The sequence below is a fragment of the Photinus pyralis genome, unplaced genomic scaffold (assembly GCF_008802855.1).
Source record: "Photinus pyralis isolate 1611_PpyrPB1 unplaced genomic scaffold, Ppyr1.3 Ppyr1.4_LG2, whole genome shotgun sequence".
NCBI classification, from domain to species: Eukaryota; Metazoa; Arthropoda; class Insecta; order Coleoptera; family Lampyridae; genus Photinus; species Photinus pyralis.
In genome coordinates, this window is record NW_022170403.1 from 49,852,922 (window position 1) to 49,878,318 (window position 25,397).

Here is a 25,397-nt window from a genome sequence, read left to right on the forward strand (position 1 = left end):
TGTGTTCTCATGGTTTTTTGACCACACCCAGATTCATTGGAAAAAGTTTTCACTTCTCGGATACGGGTCCTATACAATCATTTTTCATTTTTTAATGATTTTAATGTAGTATCGCGCAAAGCGTTAAAAATTGCATCGCATTTATATAATCTGAAAAGACTTACTAGGCGTATTTTTCTAGTCTCCTTTAATTGCATATTCGAGGTACCTATAATAAATTTATGACCTCGTTTATAATCATAACATATATTTTAGTTAAATAACCCTTTTTAGTCCAAACAAGCAGCAAAAGGCATGTGTATAATAGTTTCAGGTGGACGGAAATATTTTGTCATACAATATCCACACAACTTAGATCACATTTCGGCGCCTTTACATATTTTATGTTATTGTGGACTCGGTGTAAGCGTTTAAAAAAGGTTTATGGAAAAGGGAACAATTATACTTTGTAGGAAGATAATCTCTTTCCCAAAAATTCAAATCTTGTAGAAACTATGCGATAATTGACACACGTATAGGAATAGATTGATTAATTATGTATCAACTTTCGATTGCAATTACATTATTTTTACTAAAGAACCTACCTAACGAATCAAATAAAGAAAGTATCAAGTGTAACTTTCTGCGTAGAATTTGTTTACAAACAAATCGTCTTGTGACAGATAGTTTACATATATACCATAGAGACACGTAATTAATTTAATAATTTTTAAACATTCTTATAGCAGTTAATATACTCATATAAAAGAAATATATGTAAACCACAATCATGCTAACAAATGAAAGTAAGAGTTTTGCAAGATAATTAAAAAGTAAAATGATCCCAACAGGCGTAACAACTTGTAAGTAGATCAAATTTAGTGATCAAGGTATTGAACGTTCTTTAGGGAAAGACTTTCGCTCAATGTCAAAATATCAACCTTTCCACCTCCCTTTTATTACTATCTAATTTAGTTGAATTATATATAAGCGTCACTTTGTGATTATGTGATACACAAGTGTGTACACATCGACGCCAATCAAGTACCTAATAAAAATGTTGAGGGTGAGTTAAACGGGGTTTTGTACGGAATAATTTCACAATACTTTTGGTTGCAGTTTCTACAATTCTGTAGCATCTTCGCGGTGTGCTATGCTGGATCTATTGGATCTATTTTACACGGTGGTAAGAATCATTTTATCTTAATTACGAAGAAAGGTGCGGTGAAAGTTGCAGACGACTGACACGAAATCTTCTCTTTCTCTTTTAACGTGTTCGTAATGTTACGCTTTCATAATTAAATTCCTATAGGTTTTGGTGACGGCGGCGGTTTCAAAGGGTTGTCTACCGGTGGCAGTTTTGGAAGTTACAGTGGGGCATCGCTAGGTAGTTTCGCCGGTGGTGCAGGCCTAGGAGGACACTCCGGCGGTGCGAGTTTACTTGGCGCAGGCTACGGCGATGCCAGTTCCAGTTATGGAGGTGGTAGCTTTTCAAGTGGAAGTTTCGGAGGTGGCGTAGAAAGTCAAGGTGGATATTCATCTGATTCGTTCGGTCAAGGATTTGGTCAAGGAGGTGAGGGAGCTGCTTTATCAATAGGACATGGCTATCCGGCTAGTTCCGGGGGTGGTTTTGGAGGGCATAACGCGAACTTAGGCGGACAAGGTTTCGGAGGTGGAGACTATCACGGAGGTGTCAGCGTAGTCGGTGGTGGTGGTGGTTCAGGGGGACCCAAAGGAACCACTTTTGACTTAACTGGCGGACAAGGTATGTTGTCACAGCAATAAAAAGCTCCATATTAAAATGCAATTTTTTAGCACAAGGAGGTCTATTTGGAGGCACGATTGTTTCTCACGAAAAACACAGTGGTGGCAGTCAGGGTGGACACGGATTTGGCCAGGGAGGGCATATTGCAGCTGTTAGTGAGGGCGCAGAAGATTTGGGAGGATACGGTGGACATAGCATCGGTGGAATAGGCGGAATTCAAGCCGGAGGACTAGGTGCTTATGGAGGAGGCTCCAGTACTAGCTACTCTAATGTTTTGTCGTCTAGTTTCAAAGGAGGAAGCTTACCTTCATTTGGAGGTCATCATTACTGAATGTGTCTTTACAGTTGTATATATTTATTTCTCATTGTTATTTTGTTGCTGTTATAATTTTTTATATTAAACCAAACCTCTCGCATGAATTTTACGATAGGTACTTATGAAAAGCTGCTTTTGTAGTTGCGGTCCCACAAATTCTCGATAGGGTACTGTAGATTCTTTGCAATGATGAAAATAACGTCTGTATACCTTCTTAAAAATGATCTTAGCTTTTGAGTTAGATGGCATGTATAGACAAATCGTTTTTCTTAAAAAATAACACCCGTTGTACCTAACAAGAGTAGAAAAGCGATCAACACCAATATGGAAGTGCGACAGAATTTTTTAGTCGGTATTCTATCTAATAAGTATTATGATAGTTCATATTATATTATGTATTTTCAAAAATAGATTCCGTAGTGTCTTCCACGACGGAAAGTGTACTAAATCGATATCTATACAGGCGTTGTCCCTTGAGTGAGAAATTTAAGAAATATAAAGAGGCGCAACTTGATTAATTTAAATGAGACTTATTCAGGTTTCAGTACCTCGGCGATTTCGTATAGGTACCTAAAGTAGTCGACTGGATTCCCACAGTTGTAAGTCTTTCGTATTATTGCGAGTTATAGTCGCACGTCTACCACAGTCATTGTGGTCATACCCCTGCTCTTTAGAGCCGGAAATTTCATTGGACATTGGAATGTGACGAAGCGTTTAAAGATCTAAAAACAACAATGATTTCGGCACCGGTGCTCTCATGCCCGAATTTTGAGTGGGAGTTTCTTGGTCTTCATACTGATGCGAGTGGGTATGGCCTAGGAGGTGTTTTAACTCAGAGAGTTCCGAATGATAAGTTTGTTATTTAAGCAGGTCGCTGACAAAAGCAGAGCGTAAATATAGCACTATACTAAGAGGGAGTGTTTGACCGTTTTGTGGTGTATTGAAAAATTAAGGATCTGCATTCACTGTAGTGACTGAGCATCATTCTTTCTTCCTAAAAGACGGGCAGGGACAAGACTTGCAGATGTGTTGCATATTGACTCCCTCGGTACTACGCAAACGCAAACGCGCTTAAATTTGAATTTGCTTTAACGCGGTCTAATTAATAAAGCCTTTGGTCATCACTGTGAATTCCAGTTACATTATAGCCCCAACAACCCTCATGATCCTTTACAGCATAATTTGGAATAAACAACAAGAATTGTAACGTTATTATTTATTATAATCAAAACCCTTCTATCATCATGGTATACGGAAAATAAATTAACATATTCTACCAGATAAATCACTATAAACCAAGCTATAAACTATTGTGCTCCATTTTTTATAGATGTGATGATGATAGATGTATATGAGTGTTGGGAAACAAGGAGTAGCTTTTTGCAATAGTTTACTCACCTTGGTGTCACAGTGCTGATCAACCTCATAATCACATGTTATGTTATTAGCTTTCATTTCTTCCTAATTATCCAATATAAACAATATTTTGTTTTCGAAAACTATCTATACCCGAGACGTGAGATTGTAATTTCTAATCAAGTGAGATCTCGACCCAAGATTGCATTCATTAGATGGTAGGTAGTAGGCGAGGTAGCGAATTGAAATTTGTATATGGCCTGTGTTATTTATTTTATTGGACTGCAAGTGGTAGAAGTCTAGAGCAGCTACAGCAGGTCTTGGTCAGCTTAAAGTAGAACTTGTGTGTACTTTCGTTTCGGTGTACATACCTAGAATACGGAGGTAGCAGTAGCAGTATGTAGGTTTATTGCGAGAGTGATGGAAAAAATTAATAAAGATATTGCAAATGTTTCTTAAAGAGCCGCCTTTACCACATTTATTTGTAACCCTGTGTTGGAATCGGTCTCTGAGTAGCCTAGGAGTCGCCCTTATACATGAACATCTGCAGACGTCCAATTGTCCTTTTAGAATTCAACCCTACGGCATCTGTTCCAAACTGTGGGACCTTTAGTAACTATTTTCATTTTTTTCCTGAAGGCTCTGGATTCCCTGGCGGTTACACCATTGCAAATAACGCGTTATAATACTCTTTAAAGTAATAAAGCGAATTCGAAAAGCACATTGCTCGTTTCGGTGCCGTGTATAATTTCTTACCTAAAACTGGTGTTGTCTTGTGCAATAATTACGTGGGTTTCTGTTTCTTGTTTTCGATCAAGACGTCTATGATATACGATTTCAAGAATATAGGTATCGACTTGAGGTAAATTTTCAAACCTTTTAAAGTTCCATCATACTTCTTACCGTACGGCCTCGGCCTTAATCTCGAAATGCTACATAGGTACCATCTCTTAGTTTGCGATATTCTACAATAAAAAAGCATGTTCAAAAGTTCAATATTTAGTTTTCATTTTGGTGTAAATGATATAATAACGAAATATAGTCTGACTGGTCAATGTACGTATCTTTCGGTGAATTAAGATGGATGGCGATATGCTTGTTGATGTGCAGACCATATGGAAGATAAAACGTTAATTACATTATATACACAATGCGGTGGTCAAACACACTCATTTTACTACCTTCCTCGTAAATATAACAACTTCCGCATCGTAGACTTTTGGAGTATAAGGTAGATATTTATTACCGTCCAATGCCAATAGATCGTACATTTATTTTATTTCAGTAGGTGTTTCTTAAATGGAGGAAATTCACAAACATGGGAAACCTGCTCAGAATTGTGAGTTTCAAAAATGATACATTTAAAAACTACAAAATCGACAGTTGCCAATTTTTCTCTACTTCTTCAGAATGCCATCCTACTCCTAATGAAGTGATATGAAAAGGCTGCGTATTGCATAGGATGAGTTTTTAAGTAAGCATTGTTTTACATACAATTAGAATTTTCTCGTGAACTACTGATCTCTTCAAAATAAAACTACTTTATTAGGAGGCCCTCACATAGATCTTCCATTTCAGCGTCAAGTAAGATTTTATACTACATTTTTTAAGCAACTGGTCATCTTTGAAAATTTTACTAGTGGTGCCATCTGGATAAAACACTCTGAGACGGTCCCGTCTTAAACTTGACAGTGTTACGCAAATTCAAATTTAAGCGCGCTTGGCGTTTGCGCAGTACCGAGGGAGTCAATATGCAACACATCTGCAAGTCAGGGACAAGGCGCCGTCGCCGACTGGCCGTCGGGCAACTCGCCATCGCTGAACTTGCCGTCGGTTAGCTCGCCGTCACCGGAAACAAAGATTATTTTTTTTAAATATTTAAATCTAACACTTAGATGTTTATAACTACAATCAGTTTAGTCATATACCTAATATTATTTAGCAATCTCGTTTCATCATTGGAATGGTGTAGTTATTTGCAGTGTTGGGTAAGATCCTTTAATTCTGGATCTAGATAGAGATCCAGATGCATTTAAAAATCATGATCTAGATCCAGATCAAAGATCCCCCAAAACGATCTAGATCCTTTTATCGTATGCAAAATAGTAAGAAAAATTGTACGTAAACCCTTGTTAAAAAGACCTTCCTTGAAAATTATAATAACCGCTTACACCCTTTTAAGAATTCACAACAATCGGAGACTTCAGTTGGAATTGGGAATGGAAATCCAATCATTTGGAAGTTCATAGATGGCTTACGGAAGGTGCAAAGAGGCAGAGACGCTTACTAAGAACAACTGGTCGCTGGTAACCCTCCACCTCTAACCTGTAAAAGTGTTGTCATTAGTCTGATTGCACTTACAAACATTTAGTAGTATTTTTATTATTTATTCCGCTGACGGCGAGTTTGTTCGAAGACGGGTCGGCGACGGCGAATCGCCGACGACTGCGAGTTGTCCTAGACCCCCTAAAAGATCCTCAGGGTCGATTGGCAAGGTGGATATTGAAGCTACAGCAATATCGATTCAAGATGGTTCATCGTAAGGGGACGGAGCACGTTTTGCCTGATGTCCTATCCAGAGGTGTTCCCGTTCCAGTATTGGATGCTGTGGAAGTTTCAAATGACCCCAAGGATAAATGGTGGGAAAACCTAGCTAAGCAAATCGAGAGTAATCCGAGGAAGTAACCCTTATGGAGGATGGAGAATCACAAACTCTTCAAAAAAGTCAAATCCGGTCAGGATAAGGAATGGTTGGAGGTGGTCCCAAAAGTTCAGCGTTCGGAGAACATCACCATGATCCAGTTTTAGCAGGGCATAGGGGCGTATCAAAAACATTGGCGAGAATAAAACAGATATTTTATTGGCCAAAGATGAGGAGCAATCCAAAAATAATAGCAATTACCCAATCCAGACAGACTGCTGGAGACCCTCTACTCCAAAAATCTGAGTCTTGAGGAATATACAATTTTCGGTAAAAGATACCCACAATCAAATTCTAAAGATCGTTTTAGTGCTTGTAATTACAAAGCAATGTCGAATCTAAAAGTGAAATTGTTCCCATAATCTACCTACATGAAAATGAAGATACCCTGAGGGTAATTGTCAAAATTATACGAAGAAAATTGAGTTGCCTACAATAAGGATGAACCTTGCCCATAAAAATTAATAAATAAGAAAAATAAATGTCACATACGGTTTAATAGATCCCTATAAGTATATAGTGGATCAAGTGAAAAACTCACCCTGCATAGATCATAAAAAATATAGATAATAATTATACACATAAGATTGATAGTTCACCAGTTACATGTGTTTTGTACCCATGATACACATCGTGCCTGCAGTCATATTACGATTGATATTGGCGGAGGTAGGAGAGAGGAGGACAGTAGATAGTAAGCAGAAATAACTGCCAAACGCTTGCTTGGGGCATAAACAAAAATTGTAAATATATTTATTGTTAAAGATGGAATAAGAAAAGATACAAATAACGTTATCAATAAGCAAAAATATCAAGAACAAATTATTGACAAATTACTTAGTCTAAAGGCGTAATTATAACTCCGCCACTAGTCTGCCTTCTATAATTTGGAGCATCTAAAGCACGTTTATAATAAACTGTGTTATAATTAGGACCACCCATTAACATTGGTTTTGTTTGTGTAACATAGGGCGATTGATAAACTGTAGCTGGTGTCCTTGTCTTCCACATACTTAATATCAATAAGTAAAAACCACCAATAATCTTTGCAATTAAATTTATACAGGCAATTAGAGTGGGTGTCAAAGCTGTAACAAGATGTGAGGTTTCCCTTAATAGTTTCAATGTAAAATCGCCGAAATATTCAAGAAATTTTACCAATCCAGTTAACATTGCAACAAACAAGACCGATAGAAACCTAATAGATTCTACTGCATTGTTTAAAGTAACAATTGTTTTAAAAAACCAAGAAAGATTTTCATTTGCTGATGCAAAACAACTTGAAGTAGTATCCTTTTTACTGAACTCAGTTTTTTCTGAAGATAAAAATGTTTTAGAAAATGAATCACCCACACCTACTGGTCTAATAATCTTTAATTTTAGTAAAACCTCTTTATGCCTAAATTGTACTTTGCGTATTTTATACCAGTACTTCCCAAAAATTTCAGCGGGCGCTTCAGTCCATATGGCATACCCGGATGGTGTCCCTATTATGCTAGGATCGCTAATTCCAATCCAGTGATCCGTATAGAAACCGCACACACGTTTCTTAACAGCTTCCAAATCACGAATTAGATCAGCTTCTTCGTTAGAAACTAAAATAACATCCCGATACGATTCAACATTAGCTACGTATCGTTTTTCCTGAAAGCTGCCGATAAAAAAACGACTTTGTAACATTTGCTTTGCAAATAACTGTACAGCATCTTCTTCCTCAGAATTTTGGGAACTATTTTTTCGAAAAGTGTTTTCATTAGCCATTGCTAGCTTCCAAAAATGAACAAATGGATCCAGGTATTCATTAAAGGACCAGTCAATTGAGGGAACTATTAACAAGAAACTGTTTTTATTAAAACAAGGCTATAGTGTGTTTACTTGTTTTTAAATCCTTATTGTCGGTGTCCTTTTATGTTTGATATTTTCAAAAATATGTACATCTACATATTATACAAAAAAAATATTTTGCTACAAAGTAGTAGTTCACTATTCCTATATGTGTGGTGGAACTACAATTCATTGTCGGAACTACTACCAAGCTCCATAGCGTTAAGGTGGGTTCATAGCTCTCCGTTCATCCGTTGCGTTGATCCGTCAAACGGATAGTACATTTTGTTAAGGTTCATAGCAATCCGTCCACATTGTACATTTGCAACGTATAACCATAACCTATACTTTATTTTGTACTGTACCCTCCGTCATTTTCAGTATGTAAAAATGGTACGAAAGTAAGAACACATTGCTATCTGGTTATTACCGTGAAGAACGAATAGGCGAACGCTGTTAACGTACCAAACATAACCTCACTCTTGTTAAAAACGGACCAACGGAAACGTAAATGTTCAACTTCAACCAACTTTTCCTTCGTAAACGGACGACGTACGATTTAAAAATTTGCTGTCTTCTGATTGGCTAACGGACAAACGGAAACGTATGAACGGAGAGCTATGAACTTACCTTTAGCCCCAACCATTGATTATTGATTATACCAGGGTTTCTCAAACTTAATTGTTTCACGTACCCCTATTAGACTGTCAAGCCCATGGCGAACCCCTTTAAAAAATACAGACTACAGATAGGCATTTTATTTAAAAAATCATGTCTTAAATTTGGTAAAACAAATAAGGTATTTTCTTAAAAAAAACAAAAGAACTATTTTTAATAAAAAATAAAATAATTTAAAAAATAACATAAGTAGCTACTAAAAGGTTTATTTTTCTTTCGGCCTTAGGTGGTGTTGAAGTGAAGGTTTGTAGGGTGAGTAGGTTCAAAAAAATTTGAGCCTACTCACCCTACAAACCTTCACTTCAACACCACCTAAGGCCGAAAGAAAAATAAACCTTTTAGTAGCTACTTATGTTATGCTACCTTATACCTACTGAAATTAATGTGGTGGGTGGGCTTGTTTTTTTTTCGCAAATGGAGTCGATTCTCGGAGCAATTTTGCTCAATTTTTTAGTCTTTATTGATATTCGGCGTTCAGTCGATTCCTATATTTCGTCTTTAACATGACCAGGTGTGAAAACCCACTCTCACATAAATAAGTGCGACTTTGCTCGTGCGCCGTCACGCTTGTTGTAAGCTGCCACCATTACGTAAATTTTTTCGCCTACCCCCTATCATTCAATGGCGTACCCCCAGTGGTACGCGTACCCCACTTTGAGAAACGCTGGATTATACCAAGGACGTTAAAAATTAAAAATTATTTATAACGTCCTTGGATTATATACACTAATCAAGGCCCCAACATATGTCGATTGCCCCAACTCTCAGAGACTTGCCATAAACTAGACTATATTCCTATTGTATATGTTACATACCTATACACATAATATGTAATCATTGAATAATAAATCTGATCAGATTTATTATTCAATAATGTAATACAATCATTACACTTAACGTATCTAAGGTCGACACACGTTATGTAACCTACAATTCACAGTGGGGCAAAAATCGCAGAAATAATGTGAAATATAATGAAATAAGCTGTTATCTTAAGCCCGCTTGACATGGAGCAATAAAAATTGCAATTGCATGCAAGTTGCAAGAAAAATTGCGAAAGGCATGCGCAGTTCAAAGCCAGCTGATCAATTGCTGCAAGAGACTTGCATGCAATTTTTATAGGACCGGTGCTATTTTTCTTGCATGAATTGTGCAATTCTAGGGATAAATCTAGTTGTTTTTGTGGCACCAACCTAGTAAAATACAGCGGCGGCAACTGTGATGCTGAGAGACGCACTCATTACTTGTTTTTACTAATCTTATTTATTCTTGTAATTTTCATGTTTCTTCAAGCAATCAAAATTTAATTTTCATTTGAGGTTAACAACTTTTGTTGACAAATCCATATGTTTCTTCTGTTGGCAGACATGTGGCAATTGAAATAGAATTGCACCATGTCAAATACCATGCAATGCTTATTGCATGCAAGGATTTGACCTTGCAATTTCTTTCTGCAAGTTCTTGCGCGTAGTATTGCTCCATGTCAAGCGGCCTTAGATGTTCTGTTCTCATTCTCGTGATTAGTTCTAATTAGTATAGCAAGTCTCTACTAACTCCTTACGAGATTTTCCTGTGGTGCGTTTCATTATCCGTTTTATGAGTGAGCAAAGCAGACGGTGCAAAAGGTCACGCGATCACTGGAGCCATAATTAATAACTGTACAATAAACGAACAGTATGGAGCGTCACATTCTACATTTGGCTGGTATGGTATACCTACTAAGTATAAATCACATCCAAATTATCTTCATGAAATAAATCTCAAACCAAAACAGTCAATCAGAGAAGACATTTAGGAGTAAACATGACCACGTGATCATGTCTATTGCGTTTCGTCTGCACTCTATCATGAAATGAGATAGAGTTAACTCCTTTCACTCTGAGTAGAATCCTGATAATTGTTTAGGACGTTTAATGTCTATTATAATTATACACCTAACATATTAAATTTAGGTACTTTACTTGTTATTTACTTTTTAAATGCAATATTGAATCAAGTGAGCAAACACGTGCAATAAAAATTGCGTTTTTTGGTCTTGAAAGGAATGAAGTTTGAATTTGTCGGACTGCAAAGTAGTACATATGTTTTAATATCATCATCAAATATTCCTTTTTTTATTAAAATATAACTCCTGAAAAGAAAAATTGAATAGGAATTTGGTCGTTCACAGCATAAACGGTTCTTTAGTTCCATAGATCTTTGGAGTGTAAAACTGGCTTAATCAATGTGTACACTTCATAACCTCAAAAAGTTGTTATAACCTAACTTATTTTCGAATAGTTTTGGAATTAAAACAACATGCCAGCATTACTTAGAATGCCTAACGAAGATACTTGCTACATTTGCAGCAGTGCCTTACAATTAAAACAAGTTTCCGATACAAAAGCAGTATATCTCTGTAGCAACAAAAATTGTAAATATCCTTTACATAAAATGTATATAGTAGTGGACCGCAAATTTGAAGACATCTGCTCTACTAAAACAGAATCAATAAATCAGTTGGTGGATGAAGTGTATGAAACTTATTACGAAACAGATTAGCAGCAATATTGCAATGAACATAATTTACTTTTGTTAAAACACTGAATAGTATTATATGCTTATAAAAATGTATTTAAAAAGAATGATTACAGCACTTTTACCTAATGAAATCATAATTTATTTATAGATAATTCACATTACGATAATATTTTGTTTATTATCATTTCTATCATTTGGTCTGTTATTTGTTTTGAACTCTCCTTTTCAGGCTCACTATCTGTACTTTTATTTGCAGGTTCCTCCGCAGTAGGTGGGTCAACTTTTATTACGGAACGACGTCGAGCCGCTCTTTCCCTGTCCGCTTTTAATCGTTTCTGTCGCTGTTCTGGAGTTTCATTGCCTCGTTTCTTTGCTGCTCGTAGCATATCGTATATCCTTCTTTTCATTTTCTCCTCGGGAGATTCCTGACTTCTACGAAAAGCGGCCCGAACTGCGTCATTGTATTTACGAATTTGGGATTGCGCGTTGGTTTCGTTTTTTCGTCTCAGTGCAGATCGTGCTTTATCCTTTAAACGACGTATTTCACGTTGCTCTTCTGTCTCTTCTTTTCGTCTGGTAGCTGCTCTTAATGCATTTTTTTGCCTTCGAAGTTGACGCTCCTCTTCTGTTTCATTGCTTCGTTTCGTGGCTGATCGTGTTTTATCCTTTAATCGACGTAGTAGTTTTTGCTCCTCGGTTTCTTGCTTTCGTCTGTTAGCTGCTCTGAGGGCATCTTTTTGCTTACGAAGTGTGGGATCTTCGTCAGATTGATTTCCCTTTTGTTTTTGTCTGCAAAATTTCATTTGGTAGGTAGCAATAAGACTACTCCTACTTGGTGTCTTTTTTTATAAAAAAAAGGATACCTTGATTTAGTCTCCTGTTGTTCTTCATTTGGAGTAGTCGTAGTAGCGGGGTCTGTCCAAGTCCTTATATAATTATCCACTTCATTCGTTTCGTTATCTATCACATCTTCCCAGCTTTCGTCATTATCTATGGAAATGTTTTAAGTAGTACATAGCGATTCTAAAGTAAAAAAACTGAGGGGTTATCCACTGTGGCATTCACTGTACATTTTAGACAATAATAACAACAACTAAGATCAGTACGTTTTACAGTTTCCTCGACAAAATTGGTAAATAAACTCGTACTTTGCTGAAATACATCTCAAAGTACCTATGTAGTTGTAACAATTCATTTAGTGCAATAATGGGTGACCATATCTATATTAAATGAGCCATCAACTACCTTGTTCTACGAATTCACACTTCTCGAAAAAGAGTTGCTGTCGTGTCACCTCTAGATTTTTTGTTTGCATGGGAAATCGTATTAAAGGCGACTCGACGTCAATCCTTTTTTGATCGCTTGTTACTTATTTTCAATGTTTCTGCATTAAATGTTTATTAATACATCTTGTCTGAAAATAAACAACAAAAAATATAGTCGCCTATGAAACACTTGAAAGATTATAGAGCAAACAATTACGCTTTTTACTCTATGGAGTGATCAACATTTAAAGACAACTAAACAAAACAGTGAAGTAGCTGATATTGAACAAAATCCACAAAATTTTGCACTCATTGTGGCACATTTTGCATCTCTTTATCAAAGATCTTGTTGCATTCAGGATTTGTAGTGGATGAACTGCTTCAAAGGCTCTTTCTATATTTTCCCCTAATTCGCCCTCAGGTGTAGGACATTTATAAATTTTTATTTTTCCAAAAACCCAACAGCAGATCTGAATATTCGTTAAACATCATTTGCTGCTGGAAAAACGCGTATCTAATTTTTTTCAAAGAAATTTTAAAAAACGCGCTATTATGCGCGCTTTATCCGTGTGCCTTCTTCGTAGGATGTGTTGATTAACTGCAACATATGTCAAACGCCCTAGCAACTCTCAGGCGATGTAGAAGGGAGTAGACCAGCAATTTCCCAGTTATTAATTTTTTATTTGGAAGTGTATGGCAGTACCACATAAGCTAAGGTACCTATATCTAAACATGGGTCAATTCTATACAATGTAACATGATAAAGGGCCAAATAACATTTTTATTTAACACCGCTTTAGTTCGGAAAACGTCCAAACGCATTCATTTGACGCCCAAAAAGTGAATTTGCCGCATTTTTATGACCACATGTGTTCTAGTTTGTGGAACCAATTTATTGTTTACTCCATGTCAACACATGACCAACAAAGAAATGGTAGCAACTTGAAACAACTTGGATAGAAACAACTGTACATTGACGAAGTGGTTTTTTGCGCGTTTAAGAGGGTGATTCTTTTGACAATAACTCACACAAAGTTCTATATGAGGCCCCAGAAAATAAAGGCCTTGGCTGTATAACAAAAAGCTAGACTGGAGTACAGTGGTTGCTAAAAGATCGCCCCCTTTCGTGGTGGCTGGGGTTAAATATCGTATGAAGTAACAGAACATATGCAAACTTCCCCGAGCTTAAGGCACCGATGGTGCACATTTGTTCTTGACCATAAATTCGTCAAAGACAGTAGTAGTCTGTTCACCAGACCAAAGATACGAACTATAAAGGCTCAACGTGCGGAAGGATACAAATAAATGGAGGCACCCTTTAACACTGAACTTCCAAATGAGGAATCTGCTAAAAAAAGCAACAATATCAGCTCGGCATGCAGAAGGTTATTGGGAAGTAATAGAAACCTAACGCTGAAAATGACCAGATGGTCTTTTGAAACTATCATTATATTAATGGTCACCTATATGGCCAAAAATGCAGCAGATCACAGTTCAAAAACAGTTGCAGTACGCAAGGAACAAAAAGTTCAAACCAGGAAAATTAATAGAACCCATTATTATTCTCAAAGAAGAATATGTGCAAGAAGTGGTCTATATCCCATCGGAGATTATGTTGATAAACTACAAGTGCACCTACACCGTATAACAGCATCAAACTCAAGGAAAAATAGGAACAAACAATCCCCATTTTCAAAAGAAGCTTTACACATGTAAACTACGTGACGCAGACCTTATTTTGGTTTCAGCACCTTCCATACATTTGGGCCACCCTGTATGTAAAGTATTTTAATACCTTTAAAGTAAATCTGGTGGGTTTTTTTACGAATAACACAAAGTGTGATCGTTTCGTTTAATTGTGTATTACAGCATTGATTTTTCCTTTTTGAATTTTGTTTTTACCGATTTTGGAAATTGTTCAATTTAGATAACGTACTAGAAGTAAGGCCCATCGAGTCGAGTCGTGCGTGATTTATAAAAGGTTATATATGGTCGTTGGTGATAAGAAGTTTTATTGTTACGCAAAAGTTAATTAATTTTAAGAAATAAAAACGCGAGTGGTTCAGAGATAAGAAGATGCAAGTGTTTTATGAAGATATGCGAGTTTCTCGACGTATGCGGGGGCGCGTTCAGTCAAAGCTGGCATTTTTAAGTTTTAGTGTTTAAGGTGAAAATTCTTAAAATAGATTATGTTTTAGTGGAAGTCGTGGACCCTTTAAATACTAGAGACAACGAGAAAACGCGGAAAACGTGTGTGAGTTGATCAAGCAAGTTGGTAGATAGTGATATAAGGTTCTCTTTTCATTAAATGTTAAATGTTCTACCCTCCGAAAATATATCAAATTTTGTCGTCAAATTCAGTGTTATCAAGAAAAAGTGAAGTTCGTGAAGGGTTCGGCGTTTGTGTACCAGTTTTAGTGCGCCTGAATATCGCAAATTTGTTACGATCAGATTGATTGGATTACTTAATAACTGTAAGTAACTAGTACGTTTTATTTAATGTTAATGCTTGTGTGCGTGGTATTTTTTTTCATTTTGTGGAATAATTTCTTGTCTGCCATTTAAACTGTGTATTTAATCGAACCAAAAGTGCAACCCAGATTAGAGTTTTCATGTTACATTTTTCTATTCGTGCCCAAGAATTATGTCAGGTGTCAATGAAAATTTGTGTAATTATTTGGAATGTTCGGAAGTTGATCGAAGCTACAGTCTCCCAAATTATTAATTTCAACTTCATAAAAATGGAACCCGGATATGTATATACAAGGAAAATAATAAAATTCAAAATTTCAATGTAGATTTGTTTTGAGCTAACTGGACAGGTGTTTTGTGGGTCGCTTAGTGACCATTTGCCATTGCCCTACTTATGGTTCAAAAAGAGAAATTGGAAAAACTGAGATGGGGATTAGCAGCTCTGAACCTCTGGGTAGAAGTCCTACCACCTTTCAAGCGGTCATTTACACAATTCTGTTTTCAGTATTAGGCAGACAATGGTCAAGGGACTAACTGATTAAACTTTGGTCATTTGGACTTTCTGTCCGTCTGTCTGTGTTTGTCTCTCGTTTTCTATATTGGTTTGAAACAGTTTAGTGTGAACTGTCTTTAAAGTGGTTTTATAGTGCTTTTTCAATTACTGGAATTTTCCTCATTTGCTGTGAATTGTCAAATTCAATACGGACAAGTGTGAAATTTCAAATTCTCCAACTAAATTATGAACAGTATGTAATTGGATTCTTTTTCTAGTGTAATGTTCATCAAAAATTCAACCATCAACATGAAAATGTTTATTGCTGATGTATGTGCTAATTGACGGAATTTATTTATCGAGATATTTAGCAGCAAATAAATCCCGCGATTATTGAAATACATCTGTAAAATTTCCATTTTTTCTTCTTTTGAATACATACATTTTATCAAGAATATCATTAATAATCTAATAAATAATTCAGATATTGACGTTTATTGAAAAACATTTGAAAAAGATGAAAATACATAAGGTTGGTTGCATGGGTATTTTCCTTGTATATTTAAGAAATTAACATAGATTTGTATGTTCAGAGTTAAAGTATACACAGTATATATGCAATGCACTTATCATAAGTTAACAATTTCTGTTAAGTGGAAACAATGGGTCTCTTGTGGTCGTTAAACAAAAAGGGCAAGAAATCACAATTAGAAATTAGTAAGATTAACTTGGCATTTTCCTTACCACATGCCTCCCTAGAAGTGTAACTGATGACAAAAATGTCATATTTAGTTTGAAATCACTTTATAGCATCGGCATATTGTGCAGTTAAAATGCATTCTTGTAGGTGATTGGAAAATACGCTTAAATATTTTATTCCGAACAAACTTTAGCAAGAAATAACCCCCCTTACGCCCCTCGGCTAAGACTGATCTTATAAAGCTATAGGTGCCAAGCTTTTGAAACATGCTACTCTAAAAACCAGGAGTCATAAAAATCCTGACAACATTAGGTGAATGGGCTGCATCAGGTCTTAAGCCCTCACATCAATAATAATGTTTGCAAACAATATTTTATTTATTGGTAGACAACGTCATACTTTAAAAATTATAGCACAATAAAGAACCCACGCATTATGCAACTAACTGCCGAAAAGTACAGTATAAGTACAGAGATTCTTTTTAAACAATATCTCTGTATAGCTATCTGCTTCTTACACTACAAATTACTCGAGTCACAACCCTCACAGCAACCATAAGACATCCAAGCATTGGTATATCTTTTGTTGAACGTTTGTTACCTACTACTCTCCCTTTCACACAAAGATTACCCACTCCTAAACGACAGTGAGAAAGAAATTCTAATGCCTAAGAAATTAGATATGTAGGGGTTTTGGCTCGGGTCTTGGACATGAAAATAACAAATTCAAAATTAGTTTTTGAAAAAAAGTTCAACAATTAGTGTAAATTAAAAATTTTGAATCTGTGTTACGATTTTCGAGAAATTTATTCTTTTGTGCTGAACTGCATTGTAGTGGAGGATCATATTAATTTTCCATTGACCCTCATATTGTGTACATTTAAAATGTAATATTTGGGAGGTAAACATTGCTTAATTGGTTGAGCCATTATCATTCATATTAGAGATAAAATAGTGATACAACTTGGAATTAAAATTTTTTTCGGACAGACAGACTTTCAGACTTCAATATGGCAGCCGATTGCAACTTAACAACCAGTATCATAAACAGTACCTATTCATAATGGCATTATTGATAATTAATGAGATAATGACATATTATGTATTAGCATTACACACCGCATCAGCATTTGGTGTACACATTTTCAGATAGTGGATAACCCCTCGTAATAGACCTACCCTCACAGCACACTTCATCTTTGATATAACATTCCTCCCATCTTTGATCCTGTTTTAAAGGAAAATAATGCGGAACAGCGCTGGGTTTTAGCCTGCTCAAAAATATTTAGAACGGAAAATAGAACATGTAACAATTACCTACCCAAGATTTATCCGTTCAGGATCAACAAAATCATCTGTGCTGAAGTGATGGTAACACATAAATCTCTTCAAACATGGTAGAGCACCTCCGAACACAAAATCTTCAAAAATTTGAGGAGTTTTACAATTTTCTACCCACGTTAAACACCTAAAAGTGAATATTATAAATTATAATGGAGGACATTTAGTTGAAAGCATACAGATCAAAGTCACTAGGAAATTGGAAAAAATGGTCTGCTGATAAATTATCATTTGTATTGTTGCATCCAATCATTGAGCATGTCCTTTCCATTTTGTTATAAATAAAAACTGTTTTCTAATATATAATTTATAGTTCATTTAAACACAAATTTCATTTACTTCGAAGAAAATGGCAGTTGAAAAACTGGGTTAACATGTACGCACAGAACGACAGCACAGAACGACAGAACTCCTCCCCCGAAAACACTCGTACGTCTGTGTATCGTCAACCAATAGCATAACACTAGCGATTTACCAGTATGCGTATTTCCGAACATACCCAAAATTCAATTTACACGCTCCGGACGAAAACCGGAAAATCCGATAAAAATTTCGGATGCATGAGAACTAGCCTTTAATTCATTTGTTTTATAATGGTTTTATATCATCTGGAGCGCCGACCGTATTTAAATTTATACCGCCCTTAAGATAACGAAAGATTTCTTGCCCCTCAATTTTTTATAGTAACCTGTTTCAGCCATTATGTAGGTTGTACCAAAGATCACTTTGGTTGTACCAAAAATCAGGTGTTACCATCAGCGAAGAAATTTTTAGAAATCGTTGGTTTAGACGTAAAATCTTCATACTCGTGCGTGTGCGTAGAGTGACCTTCGATACATACAGTATGTTCCAAACGAAAAGTATAAATTCGATATTTTATAAAGCAGTAATTTTAGGAAGTTTTATTTTTGACCTTATCTATGTAGGTCAATCGAATTTTTAAATGAAAAATTAGTGTTGTACACTCGGTTGTACATTTACTTATCTGTTCGGGTGTTCGGGACTGTTATGACGAATGACGATACCTTGAGAAAACTTGCTTGCGTTCAACAATGACTCAAGAACGTTATCTTCGTTAGCAATTTATCGATAGAATGTGACATTTAACAGTACACTGTGTGAAAGAAAAAGACGCAGCGCATACGAGTTGCTCGTGGTGTATGCATCGATGTAAGAGTACGCATGCGCTCTCCCCATGTGATAGAAACAGACAAAAATATTAACTACCTAGATTAATTTTAATTAAGGGTAGTTTTGACTTAATTTTTTTAGGCAACACATTTGCAATGTGTTTGTTTACATATATACGTGTGATTTTGACTACTCCCTCCCTAAACGGCTGTACGGTTTGGATGAAATTTTTTTATGTATCTGTTTGCCCCCCGGATGGTTTAGATTTACATTTGGGTCAGATCGGATTATGGGATTTTTTAAAACTTCTTTTTTTTGTTGATCTCGCACTCTTGCTATTTCGCGTACCGATACATGCGCCAAGTCACCTGCGCCGCGCTGTATCGTACCGATGTGTTTACTTTTTTTACATTCTGTACGCTGGGTTTCCTTTATTATATATCGAGCGTACGAAGTCGCGGGGGAAGATCTTGTAAAAGAATAAATTTGTCAAGCGAGATGAAAGATCTTGCTCAAGCTAAAGCACGACGTCGAAGATTTTTGACTTGAAGAGAGTAGGTATGTATATAAATGATTATTGTCCTCAGTTTTTGAATTTTATTTTTCTGTTTGTAAAAATTGTTGACTGAAAGGTGTTTTTGTTTACAATAAAATCTAATTTTTTTAATCCGAAAAAATAAATGGTGGGAGAGGGGGGTGCGTCAAAGTGACTGCCCTTCTACTCAAAACAAAACAGGTTTGGCCCGGTCCTGAACGCACAACGCCACAACGGCATCGAACTTTTTTTCAAATAGCACCGCAAAATTTTTATTAAAATATTCGAAAGATTTTCTGTTTCTGTGTACAACCTACAAAAATTATGCTAGGTTTTATTACAAAAAAAAGGAGAAAAAAAAGTTTGGCACCGTAACGCCTTGCAACTTTTTTTTCGAATAAAATAGATATTAAGTTATTTGATAGATATTCTTTGTTTAACTTACCAAAACTGGAATAAGTTTTATTACAAAAAAAACTGTATTCTTAAAGCGAAGAACTTAGAAAAAATATTAATATGTTATAAAATGTATCAGTGTATAAGGTGGTTCAAATTTCGTGACTCATCATGAAGATCTCCGTAACGGTAGCAAATGAAGTGTAGGTTAAATGGCAGTAAAGTTCCCCTTTGTGTGACTAAAAAAGGCATTTGAAATTTTGCACAAATCTTTGGAAACCACTGAGATACCATCGAAGAACTGAATATGACAAATTTCGTTTTCAATTTCCTCAACTTAAACAGTCGGAAATGGACGGTTCTCGCTATCCGGGAACTTTTTTTCGGACAATCTGAATTACCTGTTATCAGAATTTCCATTATATATACGCTAGATGTAGAAGCTGCAGTAGGCTAATACTTACTTTCTTATGGACGCCATACTGCATTTTTATGAATGAGATAGACGACAAGAAAAGAAAAATAATGACGCGTCACACTCACTATTTACACAAATATACAAAGATCCCAATATAGTGGGCCACGAATTTGAACCACCCTGTACATGTGTACACATTTTTATCATGATTAATTAATAGATATAAAAAATTAAGTTAAAATAAACAAAAAAGCAACGAGCGGAATTTTCGAGTGGTTACCCGTCCATAAATTCTAACAGGGAATAATGTTGCTTGACTTTAGAAAATAAAATGAAACGAAAGTAAAACAAGTTGTAAATCAGCATACCTATGCATAATGAAAGCGCATTTTTGGTAATGCAAATCAGTATTTCATTAGTAAAGTTTAAAATTATCGATCTCACGAGTAATTTAACGCAAAATAGACTAGAGCCTGCACATCTACACTATAACAGAAAGCTTTTAGTGAAAATGTAAAGTCTCTAGCAATTGTAATTCCTGAGGTCTCAGTCGGACAGTCGGCCATAACGAATATAATAGCGTATTTTTTTCCAAAAATGCGCTAAAAAAGGTGCAATGCGCGCTTTTTGGTTTGAGTTATTATATAATCTGTCCTGTCAAGAATTATTGGTACTTTTGTACCTAAGAAGTCAATTTCATATACAAACTGCCGCAACGAAAATTTGTACCACGACATTGATTTTTAAGTTTCAAACTTTGAAACCAAAGCGCGATTTTTAGGTAACTATTTGATCAATTTGAAACAAATAAAAACGGTTGGATATAAATAATAAAAATCCCTTTCAAATTATTAATCATTTGCCTCTTCGTCCCATATAACAATGGGGGGATTTTTGCACAAAAATTAGCCCCCTCTATATAAAAATCAAGTTGTTTTTAGGGGAAACAAAATTGTGATGTGATGGTTTTGTCCATCTATCTGTCTGTTCCTCGTCTAACTCGAGAACGAAAAAAGACAGCGATGTGAACCTTCGTCAATCGATCTCTACGAGTTCAAGGATCAGTGGCGCTATTGAATATATGAGCCGGATGCGAGTTGATTTAATTCGGTTCGAGCGGTGCACAAACGATTTACTGCGCAGTGATTAACTTATTTGCGGAATATTTACGAAATTCCTCTGGTAGAGTCAAAACTTCATATGCGAATATCTTGAGAATCGAGTGTCGGAAGTCATGTACTCACAAAGGGAAAGTGGTAGGTCTCTCTGACACTCATCCAACCATCGGATAACTAGAATCAGAGATATGATATATTTTAGGGAACGGAGTGTGGGAACAGGTACCCACTCACAAAGGAAAAAGGGACGAGACGCACAGTGAATATTAAAGTTTTTTGCTAGATGCATGTGTGCAAATTTGAATTTGGATATCTCTAGAACTATTTGGTGTAATGAAGTCCTATGTTTTGAATAACCTAATTGTTTATTCTGTCTTTTATTACTATGTATTGTTATGTTAACATCCTGTCACCCTTCTAGAACTTAAACCCCTGGTGCTTGCTTTAGTTCGTATATTAGGTAGGTAGTAAGTATCTTATAAGTTATTAATAGGACTTCCCCAAACGTTAAATAAAAACATTGAGTAATTTCCTAATCCTTCACTCAACGATAAAAGTAAGTTTTTAAGGTGTTAAGTGACATATTTCCGCAAGAAAAGAGTGACATGATGGTAGTTCAATGGGCCGTATGAATAAAAACATACATTTTTGTCTTATGTATGAATAAAAATAAGCAAATGCTTATACTTGCAAAATTCAAAGTAAATACTCGTAACTGCCCCTTTATACTGGTTTGTTTAGCAGCGCTGCATTGCGTCCTGTGACCCTGTCCTTCTGCTTAGCAGCGCTGCCAAGTCGCCTAGAGCGAAGGAGAAGGAGCACTTACGAGTATTTGCTTTGAATTTTTCAAGTATAAGCATTTGCTACTTTTATTCATACGGGCCAATAATTGTTTATATTCATTTGGAATAAACAGTGGTATAGGTAGTACCAAGCAGAATTCTAAAGACCCCACAGAACAATTAAATTACGCACTTGGATTTTTCTAAAATTTTTCTTGAGAATGAAAATTTACCCATATCATTGAATAATAATTTATTATTCAATGCCCATATCTACTCATAGTCTCATAAACACGTATTTCAATTTTTTATGCGTGTGTATAGTTATACAGATATTTCACTTGACCTGAATGAACAATGTTGGAAAACCCCTGCACTTGATTCTATTAATCGATAGCGGTTTCACGCATTTGTACGTTCATTATTAGGAACAACTGTTGAAATATTGCGAAATATGATATACATACCTAAATAAATCTATTAATTTTTTTAAAATTTCGTTTCGCATCCTTTATTCCGGCCTATGACCAGCTGTGCATAGTCTAGGTACAAAATAACAAAACGGAGAGCGATTGTCAGCTGATCAGCTGATCGCTGCCGTTTTGGACCATTTTAATTTCAAGGGCATTTTCGCCCAAACAAAAACAATACAATCTTGATGATTCAGCGAGAGAATCCACAGCAGAGGATCTAATTATTACGTATAGGTTTTTCTGCTTTTGCAGGAGGTGGTTTCTGGTTTTTTACTTGTGTTTTCTCAGAATTGCCTAACCCCTTCCTTGGATACACAGCCAATAAAGTATAAAGATATCCTAATCTAATGTAGGCTCACTTTGTTTGTTTGTCCTGATTAAACGATTTGTGGCATAACTTCATTTGCACACATCATAAAAATGTCTAACAAAATTGGCACATTCAAGCTGTTGAGCGGATATTCAATTCCGTTAACAGTCCGTAAGTTTAAAATATATCTCTTGCATAGAAGACAATTGTTTGATTTCAGTGGGTACTTATCTTATGGAAGGCGATGAGCTTTTCAAATCCTTAGACAAAGCTTTAGCAGCGGGTTACCGAGCGTTTGGTACGTATAGAGAGCAGCTAAACTTGATTAATAATGGGAGATTTGTAGACACGGCTCATATGTACAACAACGAAAAAAGCATGGGCGACGCTTTAAAAGAGTTGTTACCAAAGCACAATTTAAGTAGAGAAGATATATTTATACAAACAAAGCTTGGTAAGTAGCTTTAATTATGAATTGTTGCTGGTTGCATTCTATTGCTGGCATTACTAGATCCATCTCATCATGGTGATAAAGCAAGACGTGCTTTGGAGGCTTCACTAAACAAACTACAGTGCGATTATATAGACTTATATTTAATTCACTGGCCCGGTTCTTATACTGTTTCATCTAAGAGTGGGGAAAATTTAAAGTTGCGTACTGCCAGTTGGGCAGCACTTGTTGAAGCACAGAAAGATGGGTTAGTCAAGAGTCTTGGTGTTTCGAATTATATTACTCGTCATCTCAATGAATTGTTAAGCAATTGTTACGGCGTTAAACCGGTACTGAATCAGGTCAGTAAAACAGATTTGTGACGTTTTCCATTTGCAAACAATATCCAACACAAGTTCGCTTTACCGGTCGGCTATAATTTTTGTTTGCAGATGGAGTGGCATCCGGGTTGTTTCGATAATGAACTAAAGCAATTGTGCGATAGAGAAGGTATACTTATACAGGCATATATGCCTTTAGGTGGTAGTGGAAACTCAAGTCTGTTAAGAAATAAAGCTGTCAGCTCTATTGCAAAAAAATTGGAAAAATCACCAGCACAAGTAGGTCTTAGTTAATCTCGAGTTTCCCTTATGTGTAATTTTGTAGGTATTGCTACGTTGGTGTTTACAACAAAATGTTGGCGTGGCACCTAAAGCTCGTTCAATGGAGCATTTAAAGAATAATCTAGAAACGGATTTTGTTATACCAGAGAGTGATATGGCATTACTTAATGATGTAAATAGTATAAGATTTGATTGGAACCCATATAATGTACTTTAGACAGTCGTTTAACCTTCATAAAATGAACTTTGATAATACAACCTGGCCGTTATAAATAAAAGTAATTCAAGATTAGCTTTTTTATTTGGTCTTAATCTTTTAAACATTCTAACAAAATAACATATTTGGGAATGATTACAACTTGGCAATTCCAATAACACCACATGCTACCCTTGCGCCGGCATTACCAGTAGTTTTGCTTAATTCATGAGTAGTAACTCCAAGATCATCGGGATCGGCGTGTACTACTAAAGTACGACCAATAATGCAGTTGGCACCTTCCAATGAAATCGCCTTATCGGAAATTTTTACCTTTGCAATTCCATCATTTCCAGCTTCCACATTTCCCAAATCGCCGACATGGCGAACTGAAGCGTTGGGAGCACCATGATCTTTACCCTCGGGATTGAAATGGGCACCGGCGGAGATGCATCCATTGGTATTATCACCAAATTCGTGAATGTGGAAACCGTGAAGGCCTTTACCTAAACCGCTGATTTCGCCTGTGACGACCACTGGATCTTTGCCGCTCTGTAATTGTTGAAAAAATATCATTTCTGTCTTAAATTTTACCTTTAGACGTTACCGCTTGGTCGAACCAAAGGGTTCCCTTTACAACTTCACCATTTAAAACACACACAGCTTTAGTAGGCATTCTGCAAAGTAGTTGAGACAAGACCGTTCAAAAACAAGCGCCGGTAATGATGTAGCAGAAATTAATTAAAGCGAATTATCTTAATACCACCGGAATGGAAGGTTTTCAATGTCAGAAGTCAAAGATTACACAATTCCAGAATATAACATGCGAGAAGGGACACGTACTTTGCCACCTTCATCCTTAGTACGCTGTACTGATACTAGAGAGCATTGTTTCATTCTATGGATTCTAGATAACCAAAGTTCCAAAATTTCCCCGCCACTTAACCGTCAGATTCATACGCTTGAAGCATTGTTTATTCATATGGAATTATTCATTTAAATGAATAAACAAAACTTGAAGCTATTAAAATTTAACACGTAGATTACATATATAGTACACTTTAACCTCTGATTTATTATCTTGACAGTGAACGTACAAACTGTGGATCACACCCGTATTCCAACATGTGGCACTTTAGTAGTTTCAGTCTTTGTGTCTACGGGCATTGAGCGCCTTTGTAACATGGGTGGACTTCTTTTTGCACCACTACTTTATTTATGAACCGATTTTAACGAATCTTTTTTTAAAATAAACATAGTAGGTACCTTTTTTTGTATCTCGTTTACTTTCGATGATATAAGACATGCAAAGAAATGACCGATTCTAGTTTTGAAATTACGTCCAACCTATCGGACATTTTGAACTTTCACATGGAAATTTTAAATAAACATCTAATCTAATAAACATTTAATAATAAGAAAGTTGCCCATGCAATCTGGGCCACACTGTATATTAAAGAATTTCTAGTCAAACGGTAAAATTTCTATATAAATTTGAAAACATGTCTTGAAAGGTAAATTCAGTATTTAGTAAAACAGTACTATCATTATGCATACAATACAATACAATCAATGG

General features: G+C 35.9%; 5 protein-coding genes and 1 long non-coding RNA gene across 7 annotated transcripts; 3 read left to right on the top strand and 3 right to left on the bottom strand.

The window, feature by feature from the left end:
- Nucleotides 1–940: 940 nt before the first annotated feature.
- LOC116164972 (keratin, type I cytoskeletal 10-like) lies at nt 941–2,155 on the top strand. The gene is made up of 4 exons (XM_031479235.1): nt 941–1,045; nt 1,099–1,165; nt 1,292–1,744; nt 1,795–2,155. The coding sequence occupies exons 1-4, from the start codon at nt 1,037–1,039 to the stop codon at nt 2,073–2,075; spliced, it is 810 nt and encodes a 269-aa protein (XP_031335095.1). The 5' UTR covers nt 941–1,036; the 3' UTR covers nt 2,076–2,155.
- A 4,681-nt stretch (nt 2,156–6,836) lies between these two features.
- Nucleotides 6,837–8,127, bottom strand: LOC116163537. 2 transcript variants are annotated; one of them, XM_031477518.1, is made up of 2 exons: nt 7,993–8,127; nt 6,837–7,943 (listed from the first exon to the last, which is right to left on the bottom strand). In XM_031477518.1, the coding sequence occupies exon 2, from the start codon at nt 7,876–7,878 to the stop codon at nt 6,955–6,957; it is 924 nt and encodes a 307-aa protein (XP_031333378.1). In that variant the 5' UTR covers nt 7,879–7,943; nt 7,993–8,127; the 3' UTR covers nt 6,837–6,954. The 2 variants fall into 2 exon arrangements, with proteins under 2 accessions (XP_031333378.1, XP_031333379.1); XM_031477519.1 differs by having other exon boundaries at nt 6,837–7,957; nt 7,993–8,117.
- A 3,143-nt stretch (nt 8,128–11,270) lies between these two features.
- LOC116163536 (uncharacterized protein C05D11.13-like) lies at nt 11,271–17,845 on the bottom strand. Its single transcript, XM_031477517.1, has 5 exons — nt 17,589–17,845; nt 17,390–17,536; nt 17,248–17,339; nt 12,003–12,129; nt 11,271–11,928 (listed from the first exon to the last, which is right to left on the bottom strand). Exons 1-5 carry the CDS (start codon nt 17,678–17,680, stop codon nt 11,298–11,300), a joined length of 1,089 nt encoding a protein of 362 aa, XP_031333377.1. The 5' UTR covers nt 17,681–17,845; the 3' UTR covers nt 11,271–11,297.
- A 2,593-nt stretch (nt 17,846–20,438) lies between these two features.
- On the top strand, nt 20,439–21,662 carry LOC116163709. The gene is made up of 3 exons (XR_004143789.1): nt 20,439–20,670; nt 20,831–21,145; nt 21,210–21,662. It is a non-coding gene; the product is annotated as an uncharacterized LOC116163709 (long non-coding RNA).
- A 719-nt stretch (nt 21,663–22,381) lies between these two features.
- Nucleotides 22,382–23,926, top strand: LOC116163707 (glyoxal reductase-like). The gene is made up of 6 exons (XM_031477799.1): nt 22,382–22,743; nt 22,793–22,870; nt 22,919–23,026; nt 23,084–23,364; nt 23,455–23,622; nt 23,669–23,926. The coding sequence occupies exons 1-6, from the start codon at nt 22,683–22,685 to the stop codon at nt 23,840–23,842; spliced, it is 870 nt and encodes a 289-aa protein (XP_031333659.1). The 5' UTR covers nt 22,382–22,682; the 3' UTR covers nt 23,843–23,926.
- LOC116163708 (superoxide dismutase [Cu-Zn]-like) lies at nt 23,908–24,636 on the bottom strand. Its single transcript, XM_031477800.1, has 2 exons — nt 24,429–24,636; nt 23,908–24,373 (listed from the first exon to the last, which is right to left on the bottom strand). Exons 1-2 carry the CDS (start codon nt 24,495–24,497, stop codon nt 23,978–23,980), a joined length of 465 nt encoding a protein of 154 aa, XP_031333660.1. The 5' UTR covers nt 24,498–24,636; the 3' UTR covers nt 23,908–23,977.
- Between the last annotated feature and the right edge of the window lie 761 nt (nt 24,637–25,397).

Excerpts from the sequence above, each read along its gene's own strand:
- LOC116163537 (XM_031477518.1), bottom strand. The coding sequence starts at position 7,878 with ATGGCTAATGAAAACACTTTTCGAAAAAATAGTTCCCAAAATTCTGAG.
- LOC116163536 (XM_031477517.1), bottom strand. The coding sequence starts at position 17,680 with ATGGAAAGGACATGCTCAATGATTGGATGCAACAATACAAATGATAAT. Across the intron at positions 17,340-17,389 it reads CCTGAACGGATAAATCTTGG|GCTAAAACCCAGCGCTGTTC; the intron begins GTAGGTAATTGT and ends ATTTTTGAGCAG. Across the intron at positions 11,929-12,002 it reads CAACAGGAGACTAAATCAAG|ACAAAAACAAAAGGGAAATC; the intron begins GTATCCTTTTTT and ends GAAATTTTGCAG.
- LOC116163708 (XM_031477800.1), bottom strand. The coding sequence starts at position 24,497 with ATGCCTACTAAAGCTGTGTGTGTTTTAAATGGTGAAGTTGTAAAGGGA. Across the intron at positions 24,374-24,428 it reads CCCTTTGGTTCGACCAAGCG|AGCGGCAAAGATCCAGTGGT; the intron begins GTAACGTCTAAA and ends CAACAATTACAG.
- LOC116163707 (XM_031477799.1), top strand. The coding sequence starts at position 22,683 with ATGTCTAACAAAATTGGCACATTCAAGCTGTTGAGCGGATATTCAATT. Across the intron at positions 22,744-22,792 it reads TTCAATTCCGTTAACAGTCC|TGGGTACTTATCTTATGGAA; the intron begins GTAAGTTTAAAA and ends GTTTGATTTCAG. Across the intron at positions 23,623-23,668 it reads TGGAAAAATCACCAGCACAA|GTATTGCTACGTTGGTGTTT; the intron begins GTAGGTCTTAGT and ends GTAATTTTGTAG.
- LOC116164972 (XM_031479235.1), top strand. Across the intron at positions 1,166-1,291 it reads TGGATCTATTTTACACGGTG|GTTTTGGTGACGGCGGCGGT; the intron begins GTAAGAATCATT and ends AAATTCCTATAG. Across the intron at positions 1,745-1,794 it reads TGACTTAACTGGCGGACAAG|CACAAGGAGGTCTATTTGGA; the intron begins GTATGTTGTCAC and ends GCAATTTTTTAG.